This window comes from Lipotes vexillifer, unplaced genomic scaffold (assembly GCF_000442215.2).
Source record: "Lipotes vexillifer unplaced genomic scaffold, Lipotes_vexillifer_v1.1 scaffold334, whole genome shotgun sequence".
Lineage (NCBI taxonomy): Eukaryota > Metazoa > Chordata > Mammalia > Artiodactyla > Lipotidae > Lipotes > Lipotes vexillifer.
Genome location: NW_006799673.1, coordinates 40,232 through 65,494, shown reverse-complemented (window position 1 = coordinate 65,494; position 25,263 = coordinate 40,232). Strand labels below are relative to the sequence as shown.

Genomic DNA, 25,263 nt, shown 5'->3' with positions numbered 1-25,263 from the left:
CCATCCATGTTGCTGCAAACAGCATTATTTCATTCTTTTATCATGGCTGAGTAGTATTCCATTGTATATATGTACCACATCTTCTTTACCCATTCATATGTCAGTGGATATTTAGGTTGTTTCCATGTCTTGGCTATTGTGAATAGTGCTGCTGTGAACATAGGGGTGCGTGTATCTTTGAATTATAGTTTTATCTGAATATATGCCCAGGAGTGGGATTGCTGGATTATATGGCAACTCCGGTTTTAGCTTTTTGAGGAACCTCTGTTTTCCATAGTGGCTGCACCAGTTTACATTCCCACCAACAGTGTAGGAGGGTTTGCTTTTCTCCACACCCTCTCCACCATTTGTTATTTGTAGACTTTTTAATGATGGCCAGTCTGACCAGTATGAGGTGATACCTCATTGCAGTTTTGATTTGCATTTCTCTAATAATTAGAGTCATTGAGCATCTTTTCATGTACTTGTTGGCCATCTGTATGCCTTCTTTGGAGAAATGTCTGTTTAGTTCTTCTGCCTATTTTTTGATTGGGCTGTTTGGTTTTTTGTCAAGTTGTATGAGCTGTTTGTATATTTTGGAGATTAAGCCCTTGTTGGTTGCATCATTTGCAAATATTTCTCCCATTCCGTGGGTTGTCTCTTTGTTCTGTTTATGGTTTCCTTTGCTATGCAAAAGCTTATAAGTTTGATTAGGTCCCATTTGTTTATTTTTGCTTTTATTTCTATTGCTTTAGGAGACTGACCTAAGAAAACCTTGGTACAATTTATGTCAGAGAATGTTTTGCCTATGTTCTCTTCTAAGAGTTTTATGATGCCATGTCCTATGTTTAAGTCTTTAAGCCATTTAGAGTTTATTTTTGTGTATGGTATTAAGGTGTGTTCTAACTTCATTGATTTACATGCAGCTGTCCAGTCAATTCATTCCTTGATGGACATTTGGGTGGTTTCCATCTTTTGGCTATTGCGAATAATGTTTCTATGAACAGTGGTGTACAAATAACTATTTGAGCTCCTGGCTTGGATTCTCTTATGTATATACCCTGAAGTGGAATTGCTGGATCATATAGTGATTCTACGTTTAATTTTTTTGCAGTCACTTCCCATTCCAAACTCAACCTAGGCAACCACTTGCATAGTATCTTCAAGGCTCATCCATGTTATAGCATTAACCTTAATATAAATGCAAGCATGCAATTTGTGGTCTTTTGTGGCTGGTATCACTTAGCATAAAGATTTATCCATGTTACGGAGTGTATCAATACTTTGTCCCTTTTTATGGCTGAATAGTATTCCATTTTATGAACATACCATATCTAGTTGATGAATATTTAGATTATTTCCACTTTGGGTTTATTATGAATATTGCCACTATGGACATTCAAGTCTTTGTGTAGACATATGTTTTCATTTATTGTGGGTTGTTATCTAGGGATGGGATTGCTGGATATTAAGATAAATTTATGTTTAACTCTTTAAGAAACTGCTAAACTGTTTTCCACAGTAGCTATACTATTTATTTCTTCTTTTCTTTTTTCTTTTTTTTAAATTGAAATATAGTTGATGTACAATATTATGTTAGTTTCAGGTGTCCTACATAATGATTTGACATCTGCATACATTATGAAATAATGATAAGTCTAGTAATCATCTGTCCCATACAAAGTTATTATAATATTATTGATCATATTCTTTATGCTGTATGTTACATCCCCATGACTTATTTATTATATAACTGGAGGTTTGTACCTCTTAATGCCCTTCACCTATTTTGTCCACCATCCCTCCTTTCTGGCAACCACCCATTTGTTCTCTGCCTCTATGAGTCTGTTTTTATAGATTCTTCCTTTTGTCATTTTTATATTTCTAGCTGTGGTTTCTTCTTTTCTGCTTATATAAATCCCTTTAACATTTCTTGTAAAGCCAGTTTTACTGGTGCTGAAATCTCAGCTTTGGCTTGTCTGAAAAACTCTTTATCTCTCCTTCCTGGGTAGAGTATTCTTGGTTGTAGGTTTTTTCCTTTCCTCACACTGAACATACTGTGCTGTTCCCTTCTGACCTGCAAAGTTTCTGCTGAGAAGTCAGCTGACAGTGTTATGAGTTCCTTTGTACATCACTAGTTGTTTTTCCCTCACTGCTTTTAAGATTCTCTCTTAACCTTTAATTTTTTGCCATTTTTAATTACAATGTGTCTTGGTGTGGACCTCTTTGGGATCATCTTGTTTGGGACTCTCTGCGCTTCCTGGACCTGGATGTGTTTCCTTTCCTAGGTTAGGGAAGTTTTCAAATATTATTTCTTCAAATAAATTCTCTGCCCCTTTCTCTCTCTTCTCAATTTCTGAGACCTCTATAATGTGAATGTTAGTACTGTTGATGTTGTCCCAAAGGTCTCAAACTATCCTGATTTAAAAATCTTTTCTTATTTTTTCTGTTCAGCTTGGGTGATTTCCACTACTCAATTTTACTTTTTTACATATACATGTAACAAATATACATGTTAACAAATTCCCAGTATACAATATAGTATTATTAACTACAGTCATAATGTTGTACTTTAGATTTCTTCATTTATTCATCCCTACATAACCTCAACTTTGCAACCTTTTGACCAGTGTCTCCCCACTTCTCCCACTTCCTTACCCCCATAACCACCCTTCTTCTACTCTCTGCTTCTGTGTAACTTTTTGTAGGTAAAACATATGTGGGACTTCCCTGGTGGTCCAGTGGTTAGGACTCTGCACTTGCACTGCAGTGGGGGTGGGTCCAATCCCTGGTCAGGGAACTAAGATGCTGCATGCCAGGCAGTGTGGCCAAAAAAAAAGATAACAAAAACATATAAATGAGGTCATGAAGTATTTTTCTTTCTTTGTCTGGCTTATTTCACCTAGCATACTGTCCTGCAGGTCCGTTCATGTTGTTGCAAATGGCAGGATCTCCTTTTTAAAGGCTGAGTAATATCTAGTTGTATATACCACCATTTCTTTATCCGTTCATCCACTGATGGACACAGGTTGTTTTCATATCTTGGCTATTGTAAATAATGCTACAATAAACATGGGAGCACAGCTATCTGTTTGAGGTACTGATTTCATTTCCTTTGGGTATATACCCAGAAGAGGGATTGCTGGATTATATGGTAGTCCTATTTTTAATTTTTTGAGGAACCTCCATAACATTTTCTTTTTTTCTTTTTTTTGCGGTGTGTGAGCCCCTCACTGTTGTGGCCTCTCCCGTTGCCGAGCACAGGCTCTGGACGTGCAGGCTCAGCAGCCACGGCTCACGGGCCCAGCCGCTCCGTGGTATGTGGGATCTTCCCGGACCGGGGCACGAACCCTTGCAGGCAGACTCTCAACCACTGCACCACCAGGGAAGCCCCATAACATTTTCTATAATGGCTTAACCAATTTACATTCCCACCAACAGTGTACAAAGTTTCCTTTTTTCCCAACATCCTTGCCAACACTTTTCTTTTTGATAATAGTCATGAGGTAATATTTCATTGTGGTTTTGATTTGCATTTCCCTGATGATTAATGATAGTGAATACCTTTCATATACTTGTTAGCTATTTGTATATCTTCTTTGGAAAAATGTCCATTCAGGTCCTTTGCTCCTCTCCTCCTTTTTGGTCACAGACACAAAGGAAAAAACTAATTTCTGGAAACTCTGGGAAATTTTTTGTCTCCTTCATGGGCTTATGTATTAAGATGTAATTGGTCCTATGACACTCAGTAAGAAGAGAGAGGAATCTTACTTGAACTTAAGGTTTAAAAAAATAAAACTTGCGATTAACTCATAAGAAATCCTACACTTAAAATCCCGTTTGACTGCTTTATAAACAGTTATTTTAATATTTCATATATTTAGAATTATAGTGGTAAAAAGGCATTCCACGTACATTTCTCTGAGAACTCAAAGAAAGAATGAGCTTAGCATGCTGGAGAGGCCCATTTTAAAATTGGGTTGGTTGGTTTTTTTGCTATTGAGTTATATGAGTTCCTTATTTATTTTGGGTTTTAACCCCTTTTCTGATATATGTTTGCAAATATTTTCTCCCATTCCTTAGGTTGCATTCTCATTTTGTTGATGATTTCTTTTGCTGTGTGAAGATTTTTAGTTTGATGTAGTCCCTCTTGTTTATTTTTGCTTTTGTTGCCTGAGCTTTTGGTGTCATATCCAAAAAATCACTGCAAATGCCAAGGAGCTTTTCTCCTATATTTCCTTCTAGGAGTTTTATGGTTCAGGTCCTGCATGTAAGTACTTAATTCATTCTGAGCTGATATTTGTGTATGATGCACTATAGTGGTCCAATTTCATTCTTTTCTATGTGGATATCCAATTCTCCCAACAACATTTATTGAGAAGACTATCCTTTGTGTATTCTTGGCACCCTTGTCAAAAATTCATTGACTGTACATGATGGGATTCATTTCTGGTTTCCTCAATTCTGTTCCATTATCTATGTGTTTATTTTTATGCCAGTACCACACTGCCTTGATTACTGTAGCTTTGTAATATAATTTGAAACCAGGAAGTATGTTGCCTCCAACTCTCCTCTTCTGCAAGATTGCTTTGGCTATTCAGAGCCTTTTGTGGTTTCATACAAATTTTAAGATTGTTTTTTCTATTTGTGAAAAATGCTATTGGAATTGTATGGTTTTCATTGTACAGATCTTTCACCTCCTTGGTTAAATTTATTCCTAAGTATTTTATTCATTTTGATGCTACTGAAGATAGGATTGTTTTCTTGATTTCCTTTTTGTACAGATCACTGTGTAGAGAAATGCAACTGATCTTTATATGCTGATTTTTGTATCCTGCAACTTTACTGAATTCATTTATTTGTTCTAACAGTTTATTCATGAGTGTTTAGGGTTTTCTACATATATGATCATGTCACCTGCAGAGATAATTTAACTTCTTCCTTTCATATCAGGATGTTTTTTCCTTTCTCTTCTTTTCTTTTCTTTGTCTGACTGCTCTCGCTAGTACTTCCAGTACTATGTTGAATAGAACTTGTGAGAATGGGCATCCTTGCTTTATACTGAATCTTAGAGAAAAACCTTACAGTTTTTCCCCATTGATAATGATGTTAGCTGTGGGATTTTCATAAATGACCTTTATTGTGTTGAGAAAGTATCTTTTTATACCTATTTTGTTGAGAGTTTTTATCATAAATGGATGCCAAACTTTGTTAAATGCTTTTTCTGCATCTACTGTGATGATGTGGTTTTTCTTTTTTTTTTTTTTTTCCGGTACGTGGGTCTGTTGTGCCCTCTCCCGTTGTGGAGCACAGGCTCTGGACGCACAGGCTCAGCAGCCATGGCTCATGGGCCCAGCCGCTCCGCGGCATGTGGGATCTTCTCAGACCGGGGCACGAACCTGCGTCCCCTGCATCGGCAGGCGGACTCTCAACCACTGCGCCACCAGGGAAGCCTGATGATGTGGTTTTTATCTTTCATTATATTAACGTGGTGTATCACATTGACTGATTTTCATATGTTAAACTAACAGGTTTGTAATTTTTGATTGGATGTTAGATATGTGAATTTTACCTGTTGGGTACTGGATTTTTTTTTTTTTTTTTTTTGTATTATTGAGCTTTGATCTCGGATGCAGTTATTTGGAAACAAGTTGATTCTTTCAGTTCTTGCTTTTAAGGTTTGTTAGGCAGGACTGAAGCAGTGCTCAATCTAGGGCTAATTATTCCCCACTACTGGGGAAACACTCTTCTGTGTACTCTACCTAGTAACCAATGAATATTTAGGATTTTTAGCCTTATTATTGGGAACAGGCACTTTTCCTAGCCTTGTGTGAGTACTGGGTACCTCTAATCCTGTCAGGTAATTCTTACCCTAACCTCAAGTATTTTCCTACTATATATGTGCTGATTATTACTCAGCTGAATACTTGAACTGAAGATCTCTGAAATCCTCTCTCTTTGCAGCTCTCTCTTTTCCAGTACTCCATTCAGTGAACTATAGCCACATTGATGTTTCTGGACTCTCAGCTTCATCTTCTCAATTCAGGGAATCAACCAAGCTCAGCCTGGGCCATCCCCCCAAACCCCTGTGCCACAGCCTGGAAACTCCTTCAAGGCAATAATCTGTGGCAATCATTGGCTCATCTCAACTGTTTCCCATCTCTCGGGGATCATGATCCTTTGTTTCCTGTTGTCCAATGTCTTGAAAACCATTGCTTAATGTATAATGTCCATTTTAAAATTTTTCAAGTAGTAGGTAAATCCAGGCCCTATTACTCCATCTTGGTCAGAAGCAGAAGTCTCACAATACTTTTAAAACATGAACTGACCTACAAGCTTCCCAAAGATTTGCCTATACTTGTAGATAAAAATCCTCCTCCTCCTCCCTGTCGACCAGCCCATTTCAGATTACTTCTGGAGAGATCAGTCCCTTACGGTAATCTGTGTAACACATTATAGCTAACGTCGTAATTTCACATATTGAGATAACATGGTTTTCTTTGGGGTAAAAAGGTGACTTGTGTCATATAGTTAGGAAGAAATTCATCTTCACATGAAAAACCCACAGAAAAAACTTTGGGGTCAACCAATTTTGGGATAGATCCAAATCCCAGGTAACGACCACCATCTAATCTAGGGCTTTAAAATAAGCACTTCATTTTGAATTTACTCACTGTGGTGGACACTGGTACTGCTCGTCTCTACCAGGCTGATATCATACTGGATCGAACTGGCCCTCTGAAGGTGGCCCTTCCTGACAGTAAAGAGGAAAGAAACACACAAATGGAAAATGGGTGAGTGGAAAACCGGAAGAAAGTTTAAAGTTGAACATGTGGAGGTACATTCTCTTTTTCACAACTCTCTGAAACTGCCAGAGCTTCCCTAAAACCATGCCCCATTATTTAACAAATCCACCAGGGCAGGTAGGTCATCTGTGGGGACCTCTGATGTTGATGATGCCACTTAGTCTTCCTCCTTTAAGACACAGCAGAACTGTTGTATTTTAGTGTAATGTTTTTGTGCTCTTCTTCAAGTGGCTAGCTTTAATTATTAGTTGGGACCCTTATGTGACATGGGGTGGCTTTAGTCAACTATTGAAAAACTCATTTGCACTTTTATAAGGTTTCAGTTCATCAATCTTTTTGGTCATCGAGTCAATTAATATAGGTTCTAATTGTATTCAGGTGTCATGACAGAGTTTTAAAAAACTACTTTTGGGGCTTCCCTGTGGTGCAGTGGTTGAGAGTCTGCCTGCTGATGCAGGGGACACGGGTTCGTGCCCCAGTCTGGGGAGATGCCACGTGCCGTGGAGCGGCTGGGCCCATGAGCCGTGGCTGCTGAGCCTGCGTGTCCGGAGCCTGTGCTCCGCAATGGGAGAGGCCACAACAGTGAGAGGCCTGCATACGGCAAAAAACAAAACAAAAACAAAAACAACTACTTTTAATATTAAATGAGATTTTGGAATGTACACTTGCTTTCAGTTTTTTTCAATAAGTCAGTGCCTAAAATATTACCTTACATTAATAAAAATTAATTCAAAACCACTTTTACCATAGCAAAATGAAAGTGTTTTGTAAAAATATACTGATTCCTCCTCATGAAACACAATTGATTCTAGCCTGGAGTTCAGCATTAGTGGGTTATCATTTTGGACCTCATTCAAATATGGCATTAATTACTTATTAAATTTCAAAATTCAAAAGCTTAAAGGAATTTCAGAAGTGAAACTGCTTGGTAGCAGCACATATAGTTTTTTAACTTTACAAGACATTTGCAAACTGAATCAAAAGTGTTCAAACTAAAATCTCACATTTTATATTGTTTGGGTTTTTAAAAAAACTTTTGCCAATCTTATGGGTGAGATAATTGCAGGCTAAATTTGCAGTTTCCTGATTAAGAAGATTGAGCATTTTTCATGTTTATTTTATGGAATTTTCTTCATCTTTTAGAAGTTTTTTTATTTTTCCCATTTGTCTACAGGTTTACTATTTTCTTGATTTATAGGAGTTCATGATGCATCTATTTTCACATGTTGCAAACATCTTCTCCCACTTTGTAGACAGACTTTTTTTCAATAGTGTCTTTTGATAACTAGAAGTTTAGTCAAATTTATCTGCCATTTGTTTTACAATTTTTACTTCTTGAATCTTGTTACAGAAATCTATCCCTACCCCCAAGGGCACAAAGACATTCTTTAAATGTTCTTCTGAGAGTTTTCATTTTGCATTTCACACTTAGGTCTTTAATCTACCTGTACTGATTTTGAGGTATGCTTTGAGGCAAAGATCCAACTTTACTTTCTTCCATGTGGATAAACAGTAATGCCAAGAGTATTTATTGGAAAGTCCATTATTTCCCCACTGCACTGTAAACCATTTCTGTTGTACAGTCGACCTGCTGTATCAGAGGGTTCTGCATTCGTGGATTCAAACAATCTCAAATCGACAATATTTGAAAAAGAAAAAAAAGAATACAGAAAGCTCCAAAGAGCAAAACTTGAATTTGCCTAATGCTGACAACTATTTACATACTATTTATATCATATTTACAACTATTTACCTACCATTTACATTGTATTAGGTGTTCAGAGATGATTTAAAGTATATGGGAGGATATGTGTAGGTTATTTGATCTTTTAAATGTCTGTGGCACCTGAGTTATATCTTTATTCATTCCTAATATTATTCACTTGTGCCTTCCCCCCGTTTCTTTGAAAGAGATTTGTCAATATTATTAATCTTTTTATAGAACCAAATTTTGTCTTTGTTGTTCCTCTCTATTATACCTATTGTACATTTATTTTCTTAAACCCCTACTCTTTATTTTTACTTCCTTCTAGTTTCCTGGCATTTATTTTGCTATTCTTTTTCTAACTTAGTGAGATGAATGCTTAGCTTATTTATTTCCAGGCTTTCTTCTTTTCTCATATAAGCATTTAGGGCTATAAGTTTTCCTCTGCTGGTTTATTTGCATCTCTCAGATTTGTTATATAGTATTTTCATTATAGTTCCAGTCAAAATATTTCCCAATTTCCATTGTGAGCTCTTTGATCCATGAATTATACAGACATGTATTTCTTAATTTCCAAATGTGAAGGTCTTTGATAGTTATTCTTGTCCCTGACTTTCCTCTTAATCACACTAAAGACTGAGCATGTGGTATAACATCAAACCTTTGAAATGTGTTGAAAACTGTTTTACTGCCCAGCACAGAATAATGTTCATAAATATTCTGTATGAGTTTGTAAAGAATTTTGTACTGTGTTCTAGAATAAGTCTAGATCAAATGTGTTAATTACATTGCTAAAATCTTATAGTCTTACTGATTTTTATCTCCTTTCTTATAAATTTCTGAGACTCACACATTAAAATTTAACTGTGATGGTGGTTTTGCTTATTTCTCCTTTGTATTTCAAATTTTGATTTATACTTTTTAAGATTTTGCTTATAAGAGCACATACATTTTTAAATTGTGAAATCCTCCTAGTGAACTAAATCTTTTACCATAACATTTATTTTGTCTGATAGTTATATGACCTTTTTACTCCTAATCTTTTTGTATCCTTATCTGGAAGGACTTAGCATCTAGAATTTAGATTTTAAAATATAGGTGTATTATGACAATCTTTGTTTTTTACCTGGAATCTTTAGTACAATTATATTTAAAATAATACTGATATATTTAGATTTAAATCTACCATGTTATATCATACTTTCTATTTATCCTTTTTTCTCTATTTTTCTTTATGTTTAATCAATTGATTATTTTTTATTCCTTTTTGTCCTTCCTCTAATTTGTAAATTATGTGTTTTGATTTTTTTATTCAATTGTCACCCTAGACATGTTCATTCCTAATACATCAAGGTCTCACATTAACCTATATATTATCCTCCTCCCATTTAAAAACCTTTAGTATATGTTAATTACAATCCTTTCAACTTATTTGCTATCGCCATCATGTGTTTCTTTTTTAAAATAAATTTATTTATTTACTTTTGGCTGCATTGGGTCTTTGCTGCTGCATGTGGGCTTTCTCTACTTGCAGTGAGTGGGGGCTACTCTTTGTTGCGGTGCATGGGCTTCTTTCTCATTGTGGTGGCTTCTCTTGTTGCAGAGCATGGGCTCTATGGAGCACGGGCTTCAGTAGTTGTAGCACATGAGCTCAGTAGTTGTGGCTAGTGGGCTATAGAGAGCGGGCTCAGTAGTTGTGGCGCATGGGCTTAGTTGCTCCACGGCATGTGAGATATTCCCAGACCAGGGCTTGAACCAGTGTCCCCTGCATTGGCAGGGGGATTCTTAATCACTGCGCCACCAGAGAAGTCCTGCCATCATGTGTTTTAATTCCTCTTTTCAAAGACATAGTATAGTACTATTATTAAAATTTATACAATATTTGTTTTGATTCATTCACATAATGACTTTCTCTGATCTTTCTTCTTTCTTGCATCTCAATATATTTCCTTCTGCTTGAAAATATGAGAGGACAAACTCTTACAAGTTTTGCTTATCTAAAAGTATCTTTGGGACTTCCCTTGTGGTCCAATGGTTGAGAATATGCCTTCCAATGCAGGGGATGTGGGTTCAATCCCTGGTCCAGGAAGACCCCACATGCCGTGGAGCAACTAAGCCCGTGCACCACAACTACTGAGCCTGCGCTCTAGAGCCCGCGAGCCACAACTACTGAGCCCGCGTGCCACAACTACTGAAGCCCATGTGCCCTAGAGCCTGTGTGCTGCAACTACTGAGCCCATGCACCGCAAGTGCTGAAGCCCACACATTCTAGGGCCCCCGTGCCGCAACTACTGAAGCCCGTGCGTCTAGAGCCCGTGCTCGGCAATGAGAGAAGCCACCTCAATGAGAAACCCATGCACCACAACAAAGAGTAGCCCCCACTCACCACAACTAGAGAAAGCCCACGGGCAGCAACAAAGACCCAATGTGGCCAAAAATAAATAAAATTAAAAAATAAATAAATAAAAGTATCTTCATTTTACCCTCATTCCTGAAAGATGTTTTCAGTGATACAGAAATTTGGGGTTGATGGTTAATTTCAGTGGATACTGAAAATATCATTGCTTGCTCTGTCTTCTGGTTTTGCTTCTTTCCTACTGAGCAGCCAGCTTTCAGTAAAATTGCTGCATTTTTTAAGATAATCTGTCATTCTTTTGTTACATTTTTGCAATTTTCTCTTTGAGCATCCTACAGTTTTACTGGGCTGTGCCCATATGTAAACTTATTTTTATCCTGCTTGAAATTTGTTGGACTTCTAGAATCTGTGGTTGACTTTCATCAGTTCTGCAAAGGTCTCAGCCATTACCTTTTCAAATATTGCCTTTGCCCCTTTCTCTCTTCTATCATACATTTCTAGGTACTTTCTCTCCGGTCTCCCTTTTTCTTGACTTCTCTTGACCTCTCTATAACATTTTCCATTTCTTTTCCTCTCAGAATTACCTTCTGGGTAATTTCTTATCTATATCTTTCACTTCATTAAATCTTTTATTGTGTCTAATTTGCTATTAAAAACATATTCTTGGTTAAAAAATTTTGTTGAACTATGACATGTATTGGCTTTTAAAAAATTAAAATTATTGGGCTTCCCTGGTGGCGCAGTGCTTGAGAGTCCGCCTGCCGATGCAGGAGACGCGGGTTCGTGCCCCGTTTCGGGAGGATCCCACATGCCGCGGAGCGGCTGGGCCCGTGGGCCGTGGCCGCTGAGCCTGCGCGTCCGGAGCCTGTGCTCCGCAAATGGGAGAGGCCACAACAGTGAGAGGCCCACATAACGCAAGAAAAAAAAATAAAATAAAATAAAAAATAAATAAATAAATAAATAAATAAAAAATTAAAATTATTATATTTCATGCATTACAGTTCTGTTTTGGTCTTTGTCAAATCTGCTTATTTACAAGCCTCTCATTTATTTCTTGGTATATATTAAATATACCAAGTATTTTATATTACGTATCTGAGTCTTCCAAAAAATAAAGATTTTGAATATCTGATTTTACTATCAGTTGTTTCTGTGGGTTCTAACTCATGGTGCTTCTTTTCTTATATGTTTGGTAATCGTGTTATACTGTGAGATACTTTTTAAGGTAAAGGATGAAAGTGGGTTCTTCAAGAATTAATTTGCATTTGTTTCTGTCAACCACCTGGGGCACTGCCAGCCTGGATTATCCAACATTCCTAGCTTTTTTTCCCTAGACATTCAGACTGCATCAGGATGCAAACCAGATAATATTTGTGATTGGAGGTTCCTTTTGTCCTTTCTTGTTCTTATATACAGTTGACCCTTGAACAATGCAGCATTTAGGGGTGCTGACCACCACACAGTTGAAAATCCACATATACCCTTTACAGTTGGCCCTCCATATCCATGATTGCACATCCAGGGATTCAACCAACCATGGATTATGTAGTACTGTAGTATTTATTGAAAAAAATTTGCATAGATGTGAACCCATGCAGTTCAAACCTGTGTTGTTCAAGGGTCAACTGTACTTTCATTTTTCTTTTATCTGTACTTTCTACCAAAAAGGTATTGTTTAGCCTGTTCATACTAGCAATATTGCTAAATTCTGGCTCAAGCCTGCAGTTACTGTGTTCTAGAAGGTCTCCTCTGAAACTCTGTGTCATTAAGCACCTGTGGGGTACAACATACCATGGCACAAACTCAATGGCTTTGCACAGGAGTTTCATTTTTAGACAATTACAGCAATGTTAAAGCTCTATGGAATAAAAAAAAAATCCCTCTTAACAATTCCCAGTGGAATGAATATTAGATTTCCTAATAAATCCTTTGGTCATTATGTAGGACATGTATTTCTAGCTCTCTACCTTATAGGCATATGGTAGAATTGCATTTCCTGGTATCCCTTGTAATTAAGTAGGACCATGCAGCTCATTCTGGCCAGACAGATCATTTCAACTCAAATATGAAACCCTCTGGCAGAGCAACCCACAGCATTCAGGATGGTGGCTGTTCCATCAGTTTGAGATTTTAAGTGACTATGATTATAAAAGCCGGTCTGCCAAATGATAATAATTATACGCTATGAATGGGAAATAGTCTTATTTTTTTAAGCCACTAAACTGTTAGGGTTGATAATTACCTAGCCTATCCTGATTGATATTACAAAAGTATTTATTATCCAATCAATAACACATGAAATGCTATATTTCCAACCTGGCACTAGAGTGATTAATGAGGGAATTAGTCAGTTGGTCTTCTCCTTAGCATATTAGACCAACAAAATATTTAGAGGGATAGAATAAAATAATAAATCATTATTCATTTTTTTTCCAAACATGATTTAAAGTCAAGAGTACACCTAATTCCAAACATGGGTGTTCTGGTTATCTATAACAGTATAACAAATCAACCTGAATTTAGTGGATTAAAACAATTTATCTCTCATGGTTTTCTGTGGGTTGACAGCTGGGAAGTTTTTGCTTGGGATCTCTGTGGTTGCAGTCAACTGGCAGCTAAATCTGGATCAACTAAAGGTTCAACTGAGCTGGATGTCTGAGGTGGCTTATTCAAATGGTGGTAGTTGACACTGGCTGTCAGCTGGGAGATCAGCTGAGGCTGGTTCTCTGTTCTCACAACATGGTAGCTGATTATGTGAAAGAGCAGAGGAAGTATGAGTGACAGGAGATGGAAGCTGCCAGGCCATTTAAAGGCTATGCCCTTAACTAGAACAGCACCATTTCCACAATATTCTGTGGTCAAAGCAGTCTGAATGCCTGCCCAGATTCAATGATTTAGAGAAATGAACTCTTCCTCTTGATGTAGGAGTGGCAAGGTCACACTGCAGAAGAACATGTGGGAATGAGAGATATTGTTGTGGCTATCTTTGGGAAATATAATCTGACACAATGAGCTTGTATTTAAATTTTTATATCTGTAGTAAGATGCTAAAATTATGAGAGATAAAACATATTAGATTGCCTAAATAATTATTTTAGAATAAAATATGTAATACTAATACCACATATTTTAAAAGCACAATCTCCCATTTTTGTTTACTCCATGGTGTAAAGTAATTCAGAAATGAGGATTTTATGAAATATAATTTTATATATGTTACTTTTCTTAGAATATAAATTTCTCAAGCCCACTGTATCTCTTTTATGACTACCCTCAGCTCCATTTTCCATTTGCACAAATATCTATGATAACATACAGTGTGCATTTAATAAAAATTAATAATGAGTTATGATACCAGATAACTCCTAAATTTAATAAATTCTATATTCACTTATTTTTACAAAAGTTCAGAAAAAGCTGAAGACCAAAACTAATGAATGAAAGTAATCTTCAGTGTAAAGTGTTGTTTCATGTGAATAAATTTTCCTTTGGTCTTATGAGTTACTAGTCTTCTCAAATTAATTGCCTGCCTATTCATCTGTCTCTCCAAATTGATTTAAATCTCTATGAAGTTAGGGAACATGTCTATTTTCTTCACTATTATATTCTTTATGCTTATCAGCATAAAGTGTCTAGCACATAGTAGGCACTAAATAAAGAGCTGATCCTAGATATTAACTATGTCTTAAATTTATATTTACAGCGTGTTGCATAAATTGTTTCTTTTCTTTCACAAAATCTATTTTAAATAGACCTAGTCCAAATATTTAGGTGTTTTTGGCATGATGACTTTAGTGAATGTGGATCTACCTTACTAGTTTAGAAAAGTCAAGGTAAATAATGATGATGACAGTAACAAAGAATAGAGACTGCTTAAGATCCTTTCAAAAATGACTTATTAATTTATAACAAAAATAAATAAATAATAAAATTTAATAACAGTAACTCTATTAGAGGAATAACTCTAAACAGAAAAACAATCTGGAAAAATAATCTAGAGCTAAAGGGCATATTGATTATTTAGTAGGATAACTACTTTATGCATTACTTTTTCTTTTCAAAAGCATGTTTTTATTTTGGTTACCTGCAAAGGAAGTAGAGGGCTCCAATGATAAGAGTTCCTAGAAGAACAGCCAATGCCACGAAAGCTGCAAACAGGTCACTTTTAGTTTGGATGCTGGAGCTTGGGAGAAAAACCTCTTCACAACGAGCTCCTGTATAATTTTCAATGCATCTACAGAATAAAATTTTAGATAAAGAATTGCATTCTCTGTTCCATTAACGAGTATAGAAAGCATAAGGTTTCCAGCTGGTATGAAAAAAAAAAGACTAATTTTCAGATTGTGAATATAGAATAAGCATGCTTTCCTATAATGCTCACAGAGCTAGTTATAATAAAACAAATTAGCATGTGCAGTCTAATCTTTGCTATCTTCCTTTTCCAGTTTTCAAATTGTTTAGAAATTCCAGAGAACTTATAGAATATTCAGTCCTTTTATCTTTTAGATTTTCAATATGTAATTATCCACACTTAAGTTTATCTGAAATTTATTTTGTTATTTCTGGTATAGATGTGGTTCTAAGTATATTTTTCCTTGACACTGCTAACTAGTTATTCCAACCCCATTTATTAAATAATCATTCCCTTTCCTACTGTTTAACAGTGCCTCCTTTAATGTATGTCAAATTTGTATAAGTAACAGCATTTCTTTATTCTTCAATGATCTATACATCTTATCTTGGGCTTCTACCATATTGCTTCAATACTGTTGCTTTATAATATGCTTTAGTATCTGGTAGTTCTACTCCTTACCTTATTACTTTCCTTTTCTAGAGATTTTGTGATATTTTCATTTGCCAGCCAAATATTTTAAAGCCAATTACTTTCAGCTCTTTAAAACTATGTGACCATAGAGAGAACCATAATCTTTGGTAATATCAGTCAGTTCCTTTTTCCCTGTTAATATGTTCAGAGATTATAAAACTAGAGATTGATATGAACTAATGAGTTTGGCACCAGATCAATTTCATTATTTCATAGTTGCAGTTAAAATAAAGAATAGTATTTTAATATACACTAATGTTTGTTTATAAAGCAACCCATGAAGTTATGAAGTAAATCAGGGGTCCCCAACCTCCGGGCCACGGACCAGTACCGGTCTGTGGCGGGCCAGCAAGCCAAGCTTCATTTGCTGCTCGCCATCGCTCACATTACCACCTGAACCATCCCCCTTCCCCACCGGCTCCGTGGTAAAACTGTCTTCCACGAAACTGGTCCCTGGTGCCAAAAAGGTTGGCGACCGCTGGAGTAAACTACACTTAGCAATAATTTTGCGTAAAAAAAAATGTGTGTGTATATATATGTGTGTATATATATTCTTTAAGCTAGTATTACCCCAAATAGAAATATCTGTTCTACTAAATTAATTCTCCTCCTCACCTCTTTCCAGTTTAGGAAGTATTTACAAATGTTATCTTCTTTTCTCCCACCCTAGTCTAACAAGGATGCAGTCCTAGAAAGTTACATGCTGAACTGATTACTAACAAAGCTTGGCAACTAATGCAATAGGCTAATAAAGCAGTATACAAATAAATAACAGAAAAGAATATCAACTTATAGCACAAGGGATCGATTTTACTTAAATGAGCATATGAAAGATGTTTTATGAACCTCAAGCCCTACCCATGGTGAGGCAGTGGTGTTATTAGTTACGGCCTCCACTGAGTGGGGAGGGGTGTCAGTTTGAGCAAAGAAGCAGTTTTGATTCTCTCAAACTACTGTAAAGATGGAGTTGAGGAAACATAGAAAGGAAAAGAAAGGACAGAATATGAGTGGCAAACTGAAATGCAAGTAAAATACTTTACAAAACACAATTACCTAACGTCTAAATGAAAAATACTTATTTTTTCCAAAGATCAAGTCAGTTAAATAAGTATGAGGAGAAAAAAGATTAAATGAAAACAATTTGTTTCTTTCTCCTCTAGCCCCACATCCCACTTCCAAAAATGGGAATAAATAACACACAGAGACACACACACACAGACACACACAGGCCTAGAAAGTTAATATAGAGACTACCAAAAAAATCAATACATATGTCATCACAAAATAACCAAAGAAGGAAAGGGGCATTCCACACAGTAAAAAAAAAAAAAAAAAAAAAAGTTCTAAATTTTTCAAAACCAGAATTCAATAAGTAGTAATTATTTATGACTTCCAAAGGTTTTTAAAGAAAAGATTTAGCCACTGGAAAAGTTACTGTCATCGTTTTAAAATAACTCTCAGCTTTTGAAATGATATTAAAATGGGGTTCAGTTTCCATTTGAATATAGCTAGAACTCTAAAGAAATAAATTCTGAATTGAAACAGTATAATTCTTTATAAGGAAGATTTCTTTTTTAAAATGCTATAAACTCATTACTCAAGGCTGTTCAAGTTTAGGTAAGATTGAACTTCAAGGAAGAAGATGACAAACTAGCTGATGTAACTAACCCTATGTGTTTACTTTGAGCTGGAAGGAGTCAAGAGAATGGTATAAGTATAAGCTGAGTGGTCAGATCAGGCTGTAAGCAAACAAACAAAAAAGGCATATAAAGGAAAACAATCAACACTACAGTGTTGTTCTGTTGTCTTACAGCAGGGCCAAGCAAACACATGCTCTTGTGGTAAAGTCAAAAGCTGATGGTATCTTTAAATAAAGCAAAGTGAAGAATAAACTCATCTTGTTATTATTTAACTAGTCAAATCAGAATTTAGAGAAAAGCAAAGAAATTTAAATATTATGTTGTTATCTAAGAGGTAGAAATGGCTAACCTAAAAATTAATTTAAAAATTTCAGATATTTATCATACAAAAAAGTAAACACAGCCTACCAATGAGTATGTACAAGGATTCCACTTTTTTTTTTTTTTTGCAGTACGCGGGCCTCTCACTGTTGTGGCCTCTCCCATTGTGGAGCACAGGCTCTGGACGCGCGGCTCAGCGGCCATGGCTCATGGGCCCAGCCGCTCCGCGGCATGTGGGATCTTCCCGGACCGGGACACGAACCCATGTCCCCTGCATGGGCAGGCGGACTCTCAACCACTGCGCCAACAGGGAAGCCCAAGGATTCCACTTTTAAAGCTCAAGCTCATTTATGAAAATGTTATGACCCAGTTATGTCACAAATATCAAACTTTAGGCAAAGTCAGCTCCTTTAAGGATAAATAAGCGTGAATTAAGAAGATTTAGACAGATAACTAAATGGTAGTACTAGATGAAGCAAAACAGAAAGGTGAGGCATTTGTACCACCATTTCATGCAGAACTAAGTAGTCTTCAGTCTTTATGTAACTTTCTTGCTAAATTATTTCCAGACATCACTTCTGCACAGACTGCCAAGTAGCAAACAGTTGTTCCACCTAATGAGGTGAATACCAAGCACTAGGTTCACAAACATTCTCCTGGAACTGAAAGATGAATGCTGGAACAGGTACAAATGCTCAACTAGGTGAGAAATTCCAAAACTCAGAATCCAAGTCATATGTGCTGGTTTTCTGGCTGAATACCACCAACAATCTTGTCCTTAAACCCAGAAGCTATGTTTAGTACACTGGACATGAAATAATCTCATTAGATTCTACAGCATTCCAGGTAAGTTGTAAGAACCAAGTTTTTAATCATGTAAACAAACAGTGCCATTTAGCTTCAAGAAAGAGTATTGGACTATGAGCTAGAAAAAAATGATTTCTTGATCCCACTCTTATGATTGTTGGCTGTGTGACCTTGGGCAAGCCACTCAAACTCTCTAAGACACTGTAAAAATCAAAATAACACCTGCTTTTGCTATTTCATAGGGCTATTGTCAGAATCAAATAATGTCTAAAAGTGCTATGAACATTGAAACACACTATGCAAGTGAAACTGAAATTAAAGTAGTTAATAAAATGCTCAAGAAAAATTACAGCCAGAAAAAGTTAAGAGCATGGAGATCAATAAATATGTTATTATTATTAAATATTTTTCAGAAACAATAAACAACTTTATAAGAGTCCACTAACCAAATAGTGATTCAACGTCAATGCCACTTCACTTGGGCTAATCTATCCTGGAAAGAAAAAGAATAATATTGGCATATGCCAAAATTGACTTCCAAGTTTGATTCCTACTCTGTAGTAATCAAAGTTCAATCTGAAACCCATGAAAAATGGTAACAAAACCAAAATAAAATAAAACTATTAGATTGTTCAAGAAACACAAATTAACCACATGGGCTTAAATCCCTTTAGCATTCCAGGGCTAGATAACAATACACAAACATGCCAACATCCTATGAAACTCCTACTAGATTTTTATAAGCCAAGAATTCAGGGAAGACTGACTCTTTTATCAGCTAGTGCCATAAATGTAACTTCACTAAGCATTTATTAGATTCTTAATAGTATCTAGAGATACTTAGCTAATATTCGATCTTGCAAAAGTTTTAATATTTATATGATATTAGCACCAATTAAAACCAATAACTAGTATGCTTCAAGTGTGTAAGTATAATCTAAGTCTAGTAAAAAAGCAAAATCTATTAGGTTCTTCCAAGATTGACTATGAACAAGATAATTCATGTGCTGAAATGGACTACAGACTATATCTGTATATAAATGGATAAAACATCCTGCATAGAGAATAATTCATATTTGTCATTATGTACGGTATTGTTATAATTTTATTGTGAAGGGTTATAATTTTTTTGCTTAAGTAAATCACTGTGAAAATGTGAAATATTTTACTTACTGAAACTAGCTAAAGCACAGTGAATGAAGGAAGCATGTAAACAAATGATGAGCAGCAGTAGTTTAAAACACAACCTTCATTACTGAATCCATGCATTGGCTCTTCTTTTCCAATTAAGACTTTTTGGGAGAGACACCCATAGAATGCTGCCGGGTTCACCAGAGTACTTGGGGAACATTTTGTGATTAAAAAATGTTTCTTAAATGTTGTCTTCCTCCATGTGAGAAAAATAATTATCTCAATTCTCACCCTATTTTGCTTTCCTCAAGAAAAAAAAAAAAATCAGGGAGGAAATCCAAAACTGCTCTTGAAAGATAAGGTATATATGTTTTAAAAAAATGATCAGGGAGGAAAAGTAAAACTACAAGCAGAAAATACATATATATATTTTGTATTCTATTTTGTTATGATCCTTGGTGTAAAAAATACACATATATTTGTATATACAAAGATTTATTTATACATAAAAACTGGTATAGGTCAGTTCTTCCTTTCTTTTAAGTAATAATTTCAGTAAATATAAAGCTATATTTAGAATTTATAAATGATAAATTATAAATGGGCCTTCCAATTGTAGACATTTTTCACATGTTTTGGTAAAACTTAAAGGACATCAAGACCATAAATCCAGGAACAAATGGAAAGAATTACGCTCTTAAATCACCAGACACTCAATTAAACCACAGTTCTAAACGGACAATATTCATGCTGGCATCTTACCTTCCCAGGCTTCAGGTCTCAACAACCTTCTAATGCAGGGAAAATCTCATGCCCCAACTTGGAATAAGACAAAGAGAAGCCAGCATCAGTTCACTTCCTGACAAAAGAAGTTAAGTATTAGAGCTGAACAAAAGTCACAGTTGTCACTTTGCATGGTATTCCTATGTTGAAAATGAAATCTTACTGGTGAGAAATTGGGATATTTTTCAGGGACCTTTCAAAGGAAATAGTGGATGAAAAGACACTATCTAAAAGGATAACCAAAATTCAGAAGCAAATGCATAATCTGATATAACTTATTATGCAACAAATAAGAAGAAAATGAAGGAGCTTTAAAGGAGGACATTCATTATCTTTCACTGGCATTCTGCTTCCTAGAACAGCAATGAGCTAACCTGAGTTAGTTCTGAAGAGTCATTTCTACTCTTGAACAAGTGACACAATTGAGTAAGACAAATGCTGGCGGAAGACAAGCACACCTAAGAGAGCAGTTATGTTTCCACTGTTTCAAAACCATATTCTGCTATGTTTGACAAGCAGATGATCTGGAAAAACATGGTTTCAAGAAGATTTATCCTCTTTTAAGTTTTTGTTCTAAGCATGGTGAGGTCAAGAAAGATATGTCAGTTGTTTCTGCTGAGAATACTAATGAAAAAACTTTATCAGAAGTAAGGTTACTAGTATGAAAAGTGTTAACAAAATGCATAGCTAAATAGAGCAGTTGTTTCGTGCTTTTTGCAACTGTTCTATTATCAGCTTCAAGGCTGTGATTTCCTTTCTGTAAAGGTGTTCTAAAGATCAATCTAAATCCTGATGTTTAATAAAGCATACTGTACAGTGCCAAAAGTCAAAGTAAAAAGGACTTTGCTCTGATTAATATCACAGTAGCATTTTGAAATTTTTTTCTTTGAACCATAACCTTCTACTAAATTTACAGATGAAAAAACAGAAGTCTTACCTAAAAAGAGTGCCAAGAACTAGCCTATGGTAACCAACTGACCTTAAGAAACCTTTAAAATTTTATGTGGTTAATAAAACAACTCATAAAACCCAGATGATTCCTTTTGGAAACTGAGTTTAGTAAAAAGCACACTGAGGTCCAGCAAAACTGTGGACAGACACACACACACAATATACAATTAAAAGAGGCAACGTATCAAACGCAGAAGCACAATAAATGTTGATTTTCTTACATTTTTCCAATTGTGATTCTCAACCTCAATTATTTTACTTTCATAAAACAAGCCTTTCATATATTATAAGTTGGTACTCCTAAATTGCCTCTCTTAAATAGAATTCAGTCTTTATTTTATCACCTGACAAATGATGATTTCTACCTAGCCAACACTGACTGTTGTGGATAGGGGACAAAGCTTGGCCTTCTATCAAGGCAGCAGGGGCCTGCTTTGGTCTGAGCTTGTTGTGGCCCTCTGGGAGAATTCTGGTGATCAGGCTCAGGGAACTGGAGCTTACTAAGTCACTCTGGGTAACTATACCAACAGATACCCCTTTGCCTGATGTCTTAAAACTCCACCTCCACACTGTGCAATGATTGGCTTCACGGTGATCACAAGAAGCCTGGAGGAAAGTGAGGCAGCAAGGAAAGGCCTCATCCAGCTAGTGATGCAAACATAGGTGAAGAAAAATCCTTTCCCCCATCTTTGCTCCACGAATCTATAAAGTTCTAGTTGGAAGGTTGAAAGATTAGGGGCTTTCTGACGTTGTGCCCAAGTTGGCGAAGAGGACAAGGGCTGGAAAGGGCTTCTGCCTGGATTGTTCTCAGTGAAAGACTTTGAAATAGACAAGAAAGATTGTTAGGTGCCCTGTCTAAGGACCCTTCTGGGTTATCTGATTCTATGGGGGCCTGTGCTTTCCATTGTCTTTGAGCTATTTTACAAACTCTGTAAATTGTAGAAAACCTACAATAAATAAATTTTGTCCAGTATAATACACGAGATTTCCCTGTGGATATTGATAAGTATTTAGTATTTCATTTCAACATGGCCGATCACCTATACTTACATGTGTGTGTTGTTTTTGTTTTTGTTTATGGCTATGCCGTGCGGGCCCTCGGCAGTTAAAGCCCAGAGTCCTAACCACTGGACAGCCAGGGAACACCCAAGTATGTGTTGTTTGAATTCATCTTTGAGTCAGTTGTAACGTCTTATTGGCTCCCTTGTTAATGAATGAGTTAAATATGTCTTTGACACATGTTCATTTTATATTTGTATGAAAATCATGATTTTCCCTTATATAAAAATTTATTTTTTTTACCAGTTTGAAGGTTGCCCACTGAGATGGATTCATCTGACAGAGCTCGTTAAATGGAGTTGCCAGTGAAGTGCACCTCCTTAATAGCTTAAGCGCAGGCATGTCTTTTCCTGGCTCCCAGAGGTGAATCCCACTCAGCAATAGAACTTAAAATTTGCTGGTTCTCTAGCTTTTTTTCCCCTCTCCACTAACTTTACGTTTTATTTTTTTGTCGTTGGTTTAGTTACTACTGATAAGTTATTTTCCCATTAGTAAGAGCAATGGTAAGGAGTTTGGTTTTATAGTTTGACAATCTGATGATCTCTGTAAATGGATGACAGAGATCTACTCAACCAGGTGAAAGGATAGAGAAACTGGTTTGTCAGACTCTTATTAAAAATTTATTTCTCTATTTTTTTTTAGCTGAAATCAATTAAAAATTACATACCCACTGGGAAGGAGAGTACCTCTTGGACATTTGGACCAGTGAGATTTTATGCTTCTGTGTTTACTTGATCTGTGCCAAAGTTATAGATCTGAAGCTATAAGCTCTCTCTGTGCCTATGTGTCAAACTCAGAAAGGCCTTTACCTCTTACTCTGTGTGAAATTTCTTTCTTTCTCCAGAGGATACTAAAAAATGATAGTATAAAGTCTCTTAAATTAGAGAAGTTCTGTTCTGATTGACTTACAGAGATAAACAAGCTCTTACATAAATTCAGTATTGCTAAAATTCCCAGAAAATGAAATCGAACTTCTAATACTTTATTTTTTAAAATTTTATTGAAGTAGAGTTGATTTACAGTGTTGTGTTAATTTCTGCTGTACAGCAAAGTGACTCAGTTATACATATATATTCTTTTTCATATTCTTTTCCATTATGGTTTAATCACAGTTTATTGACTATATTAATAATTCCCTGTGCTAAACAGTAGGACCTTGTTGTTTGAACTTCTAATGCTTTAAATGTACTAAACTTAAATAAAATTCTTCTTGGTAAAACTAAGAAACATTTTAAGAATCCAAGTTCACATTAATAAGAGTGAATCTTTGGTAAACAACACTAGCTTAATAATTTTGGCTTAATAAAACAGCTATATCAGTATTAAGTATAACAGAAGAATATATTTTATTTCACTTGGGTTTGTTTTTCCTAAAATTATACGGGTTTACTGACCAAATAAGCTAATATTACTCCTACATATTATTAAAAACTATGAAAAATGAAAACTGTATTCAATTAAATTCAATCATTATTCTGACAAACATTTATTTCAACCATAATTATGTTCTGTAGTATTTGTTTTGTAGTAGATAATTTCTAAGGTAAAAGCTTGAATTTATATTATTTTTTTTAAACATCTTTATTGGAGTATAACTGCTTTACAATGGTGTGTTAGTTTCTGCTTTATGTGGCTGCTTCCCACTAGCTATCTATTTTACATTTGGTGAGGTATGTATGTCCCTGCCACTCTGAATTTATATTAAATTGAATTAATGGATATTATTAGACACAGATAATTTTTAAGATAGAATACTGAAACATTAATCATTAAGTATAATTTCAAGTTTATATAATTTTGCTTCTTAAGGTTACAGCTTTGGTCATATTAATGAACATATTCATTTTTGCCACTTTAAGGAGTCATAGAAGAGATGTGTGTGGCAGTAGAAAGTTGTAACGTGTGAGTTCATGACTTTGCAGGTCTACTAAATTGCTTGTGTATGCCATACAGTTCTAAATTATCCACTACCCCAGTGTTCTCTGTGAAACAGAAGTTAGTTATAGTTACTTGGCTGAAAGATATGAGTAATGAGACTATACTTGGAACAACTGTGACAGAGAAACATAATTCTGTGTGTACTTTTGTTTTCGAAGGGTAGATGTGTCTGAAAGCAGCAGTTTGCAGTAGTTCTCAGGCTTTTTAGTCTCTAGTCCAAAGGACTCTAGGACTTACTGAGGACTCCAGAGAGCTTTTGTTTACATGGGTTAAGAAACTATTGGTATTTACTATATTGGAAAGTGAATATAAATTTACAAAAATATTTATTGATTCATTTGAAAATAATATGAACACACAGTGTGTTATAAATAACGTCTCAGTATTATAAAAATGGCTTCAACAGGTAAAACCCCTGAAAAGAGAGCCAGGTCAGTTTGTTCTAATTAGAATATGGGAAAGTGTAGTGAACAGAATTTAGAAAATAAACTTTATTTTGTCCCATTGATGAAAGAGGTTATTAAATATTAGTTCTCAGGCACCTATCTTAACCAAGTGCCAAAATCTCCTCTGACAACTTTTTTGATTTTGTCTTCTCAAAATTGGATCCTAAATATAGAAAAAATAAAATAAAAAGTCACCCAAAACTCTATTTGAGATTTCTCAGAGAACACCCAGAAAATCACAAATTTTCTTTGTCTTTTATCTTTTAAAAACAGAGATGACAGAAATAACAGTAAAATAATGAACAAAAATCTATGAAATTTCCTGGAGATCTGTCAATGCCTTTGCTGCACATAATTTTTTCTTTTTTTTTTTTTCGGCCGCGCTGTGCAGCATACAGGATCTTAGTTCCCCAGGGATCAAACCCGTGCCCCCTTCAGTGGAAACACAGAGTCCTAACCACTGGACCATGAGGGAATTCCCGGTCCGTAGTGGTTTTTTTTTTTTTTTTTTTTTTT

General features: G+C 35.6%; 1 protein-coding gene across 1 annotated transcript in view; it reads right to left on the bottom strand.

Annotated features, from left to right (window-relative positions):
* The window catches only part of NRG4 (neuregulin 4), a 66,905-nt gene that overhangs the window by 3,096 nt on the left and 38,546 nt on the right, over positions 1–25,263 (bottom strand). The window contains exons 4-5 of the mRNA XM_007471838.1: positions 14,931–15,080; positions 6,654–6,733 (exon numbers count right to left, since the gene is read on the bottom strand). Of these exons, the coding sequence (XP_007471900.1) occupies positions 6,654–6,733; positions 14,931–15,080 (230 nt within the window). The remainder of the gene's footprint in view (positions 1–6,653; positions 6,734–14,930; positions 15,081–25,263) is intronic.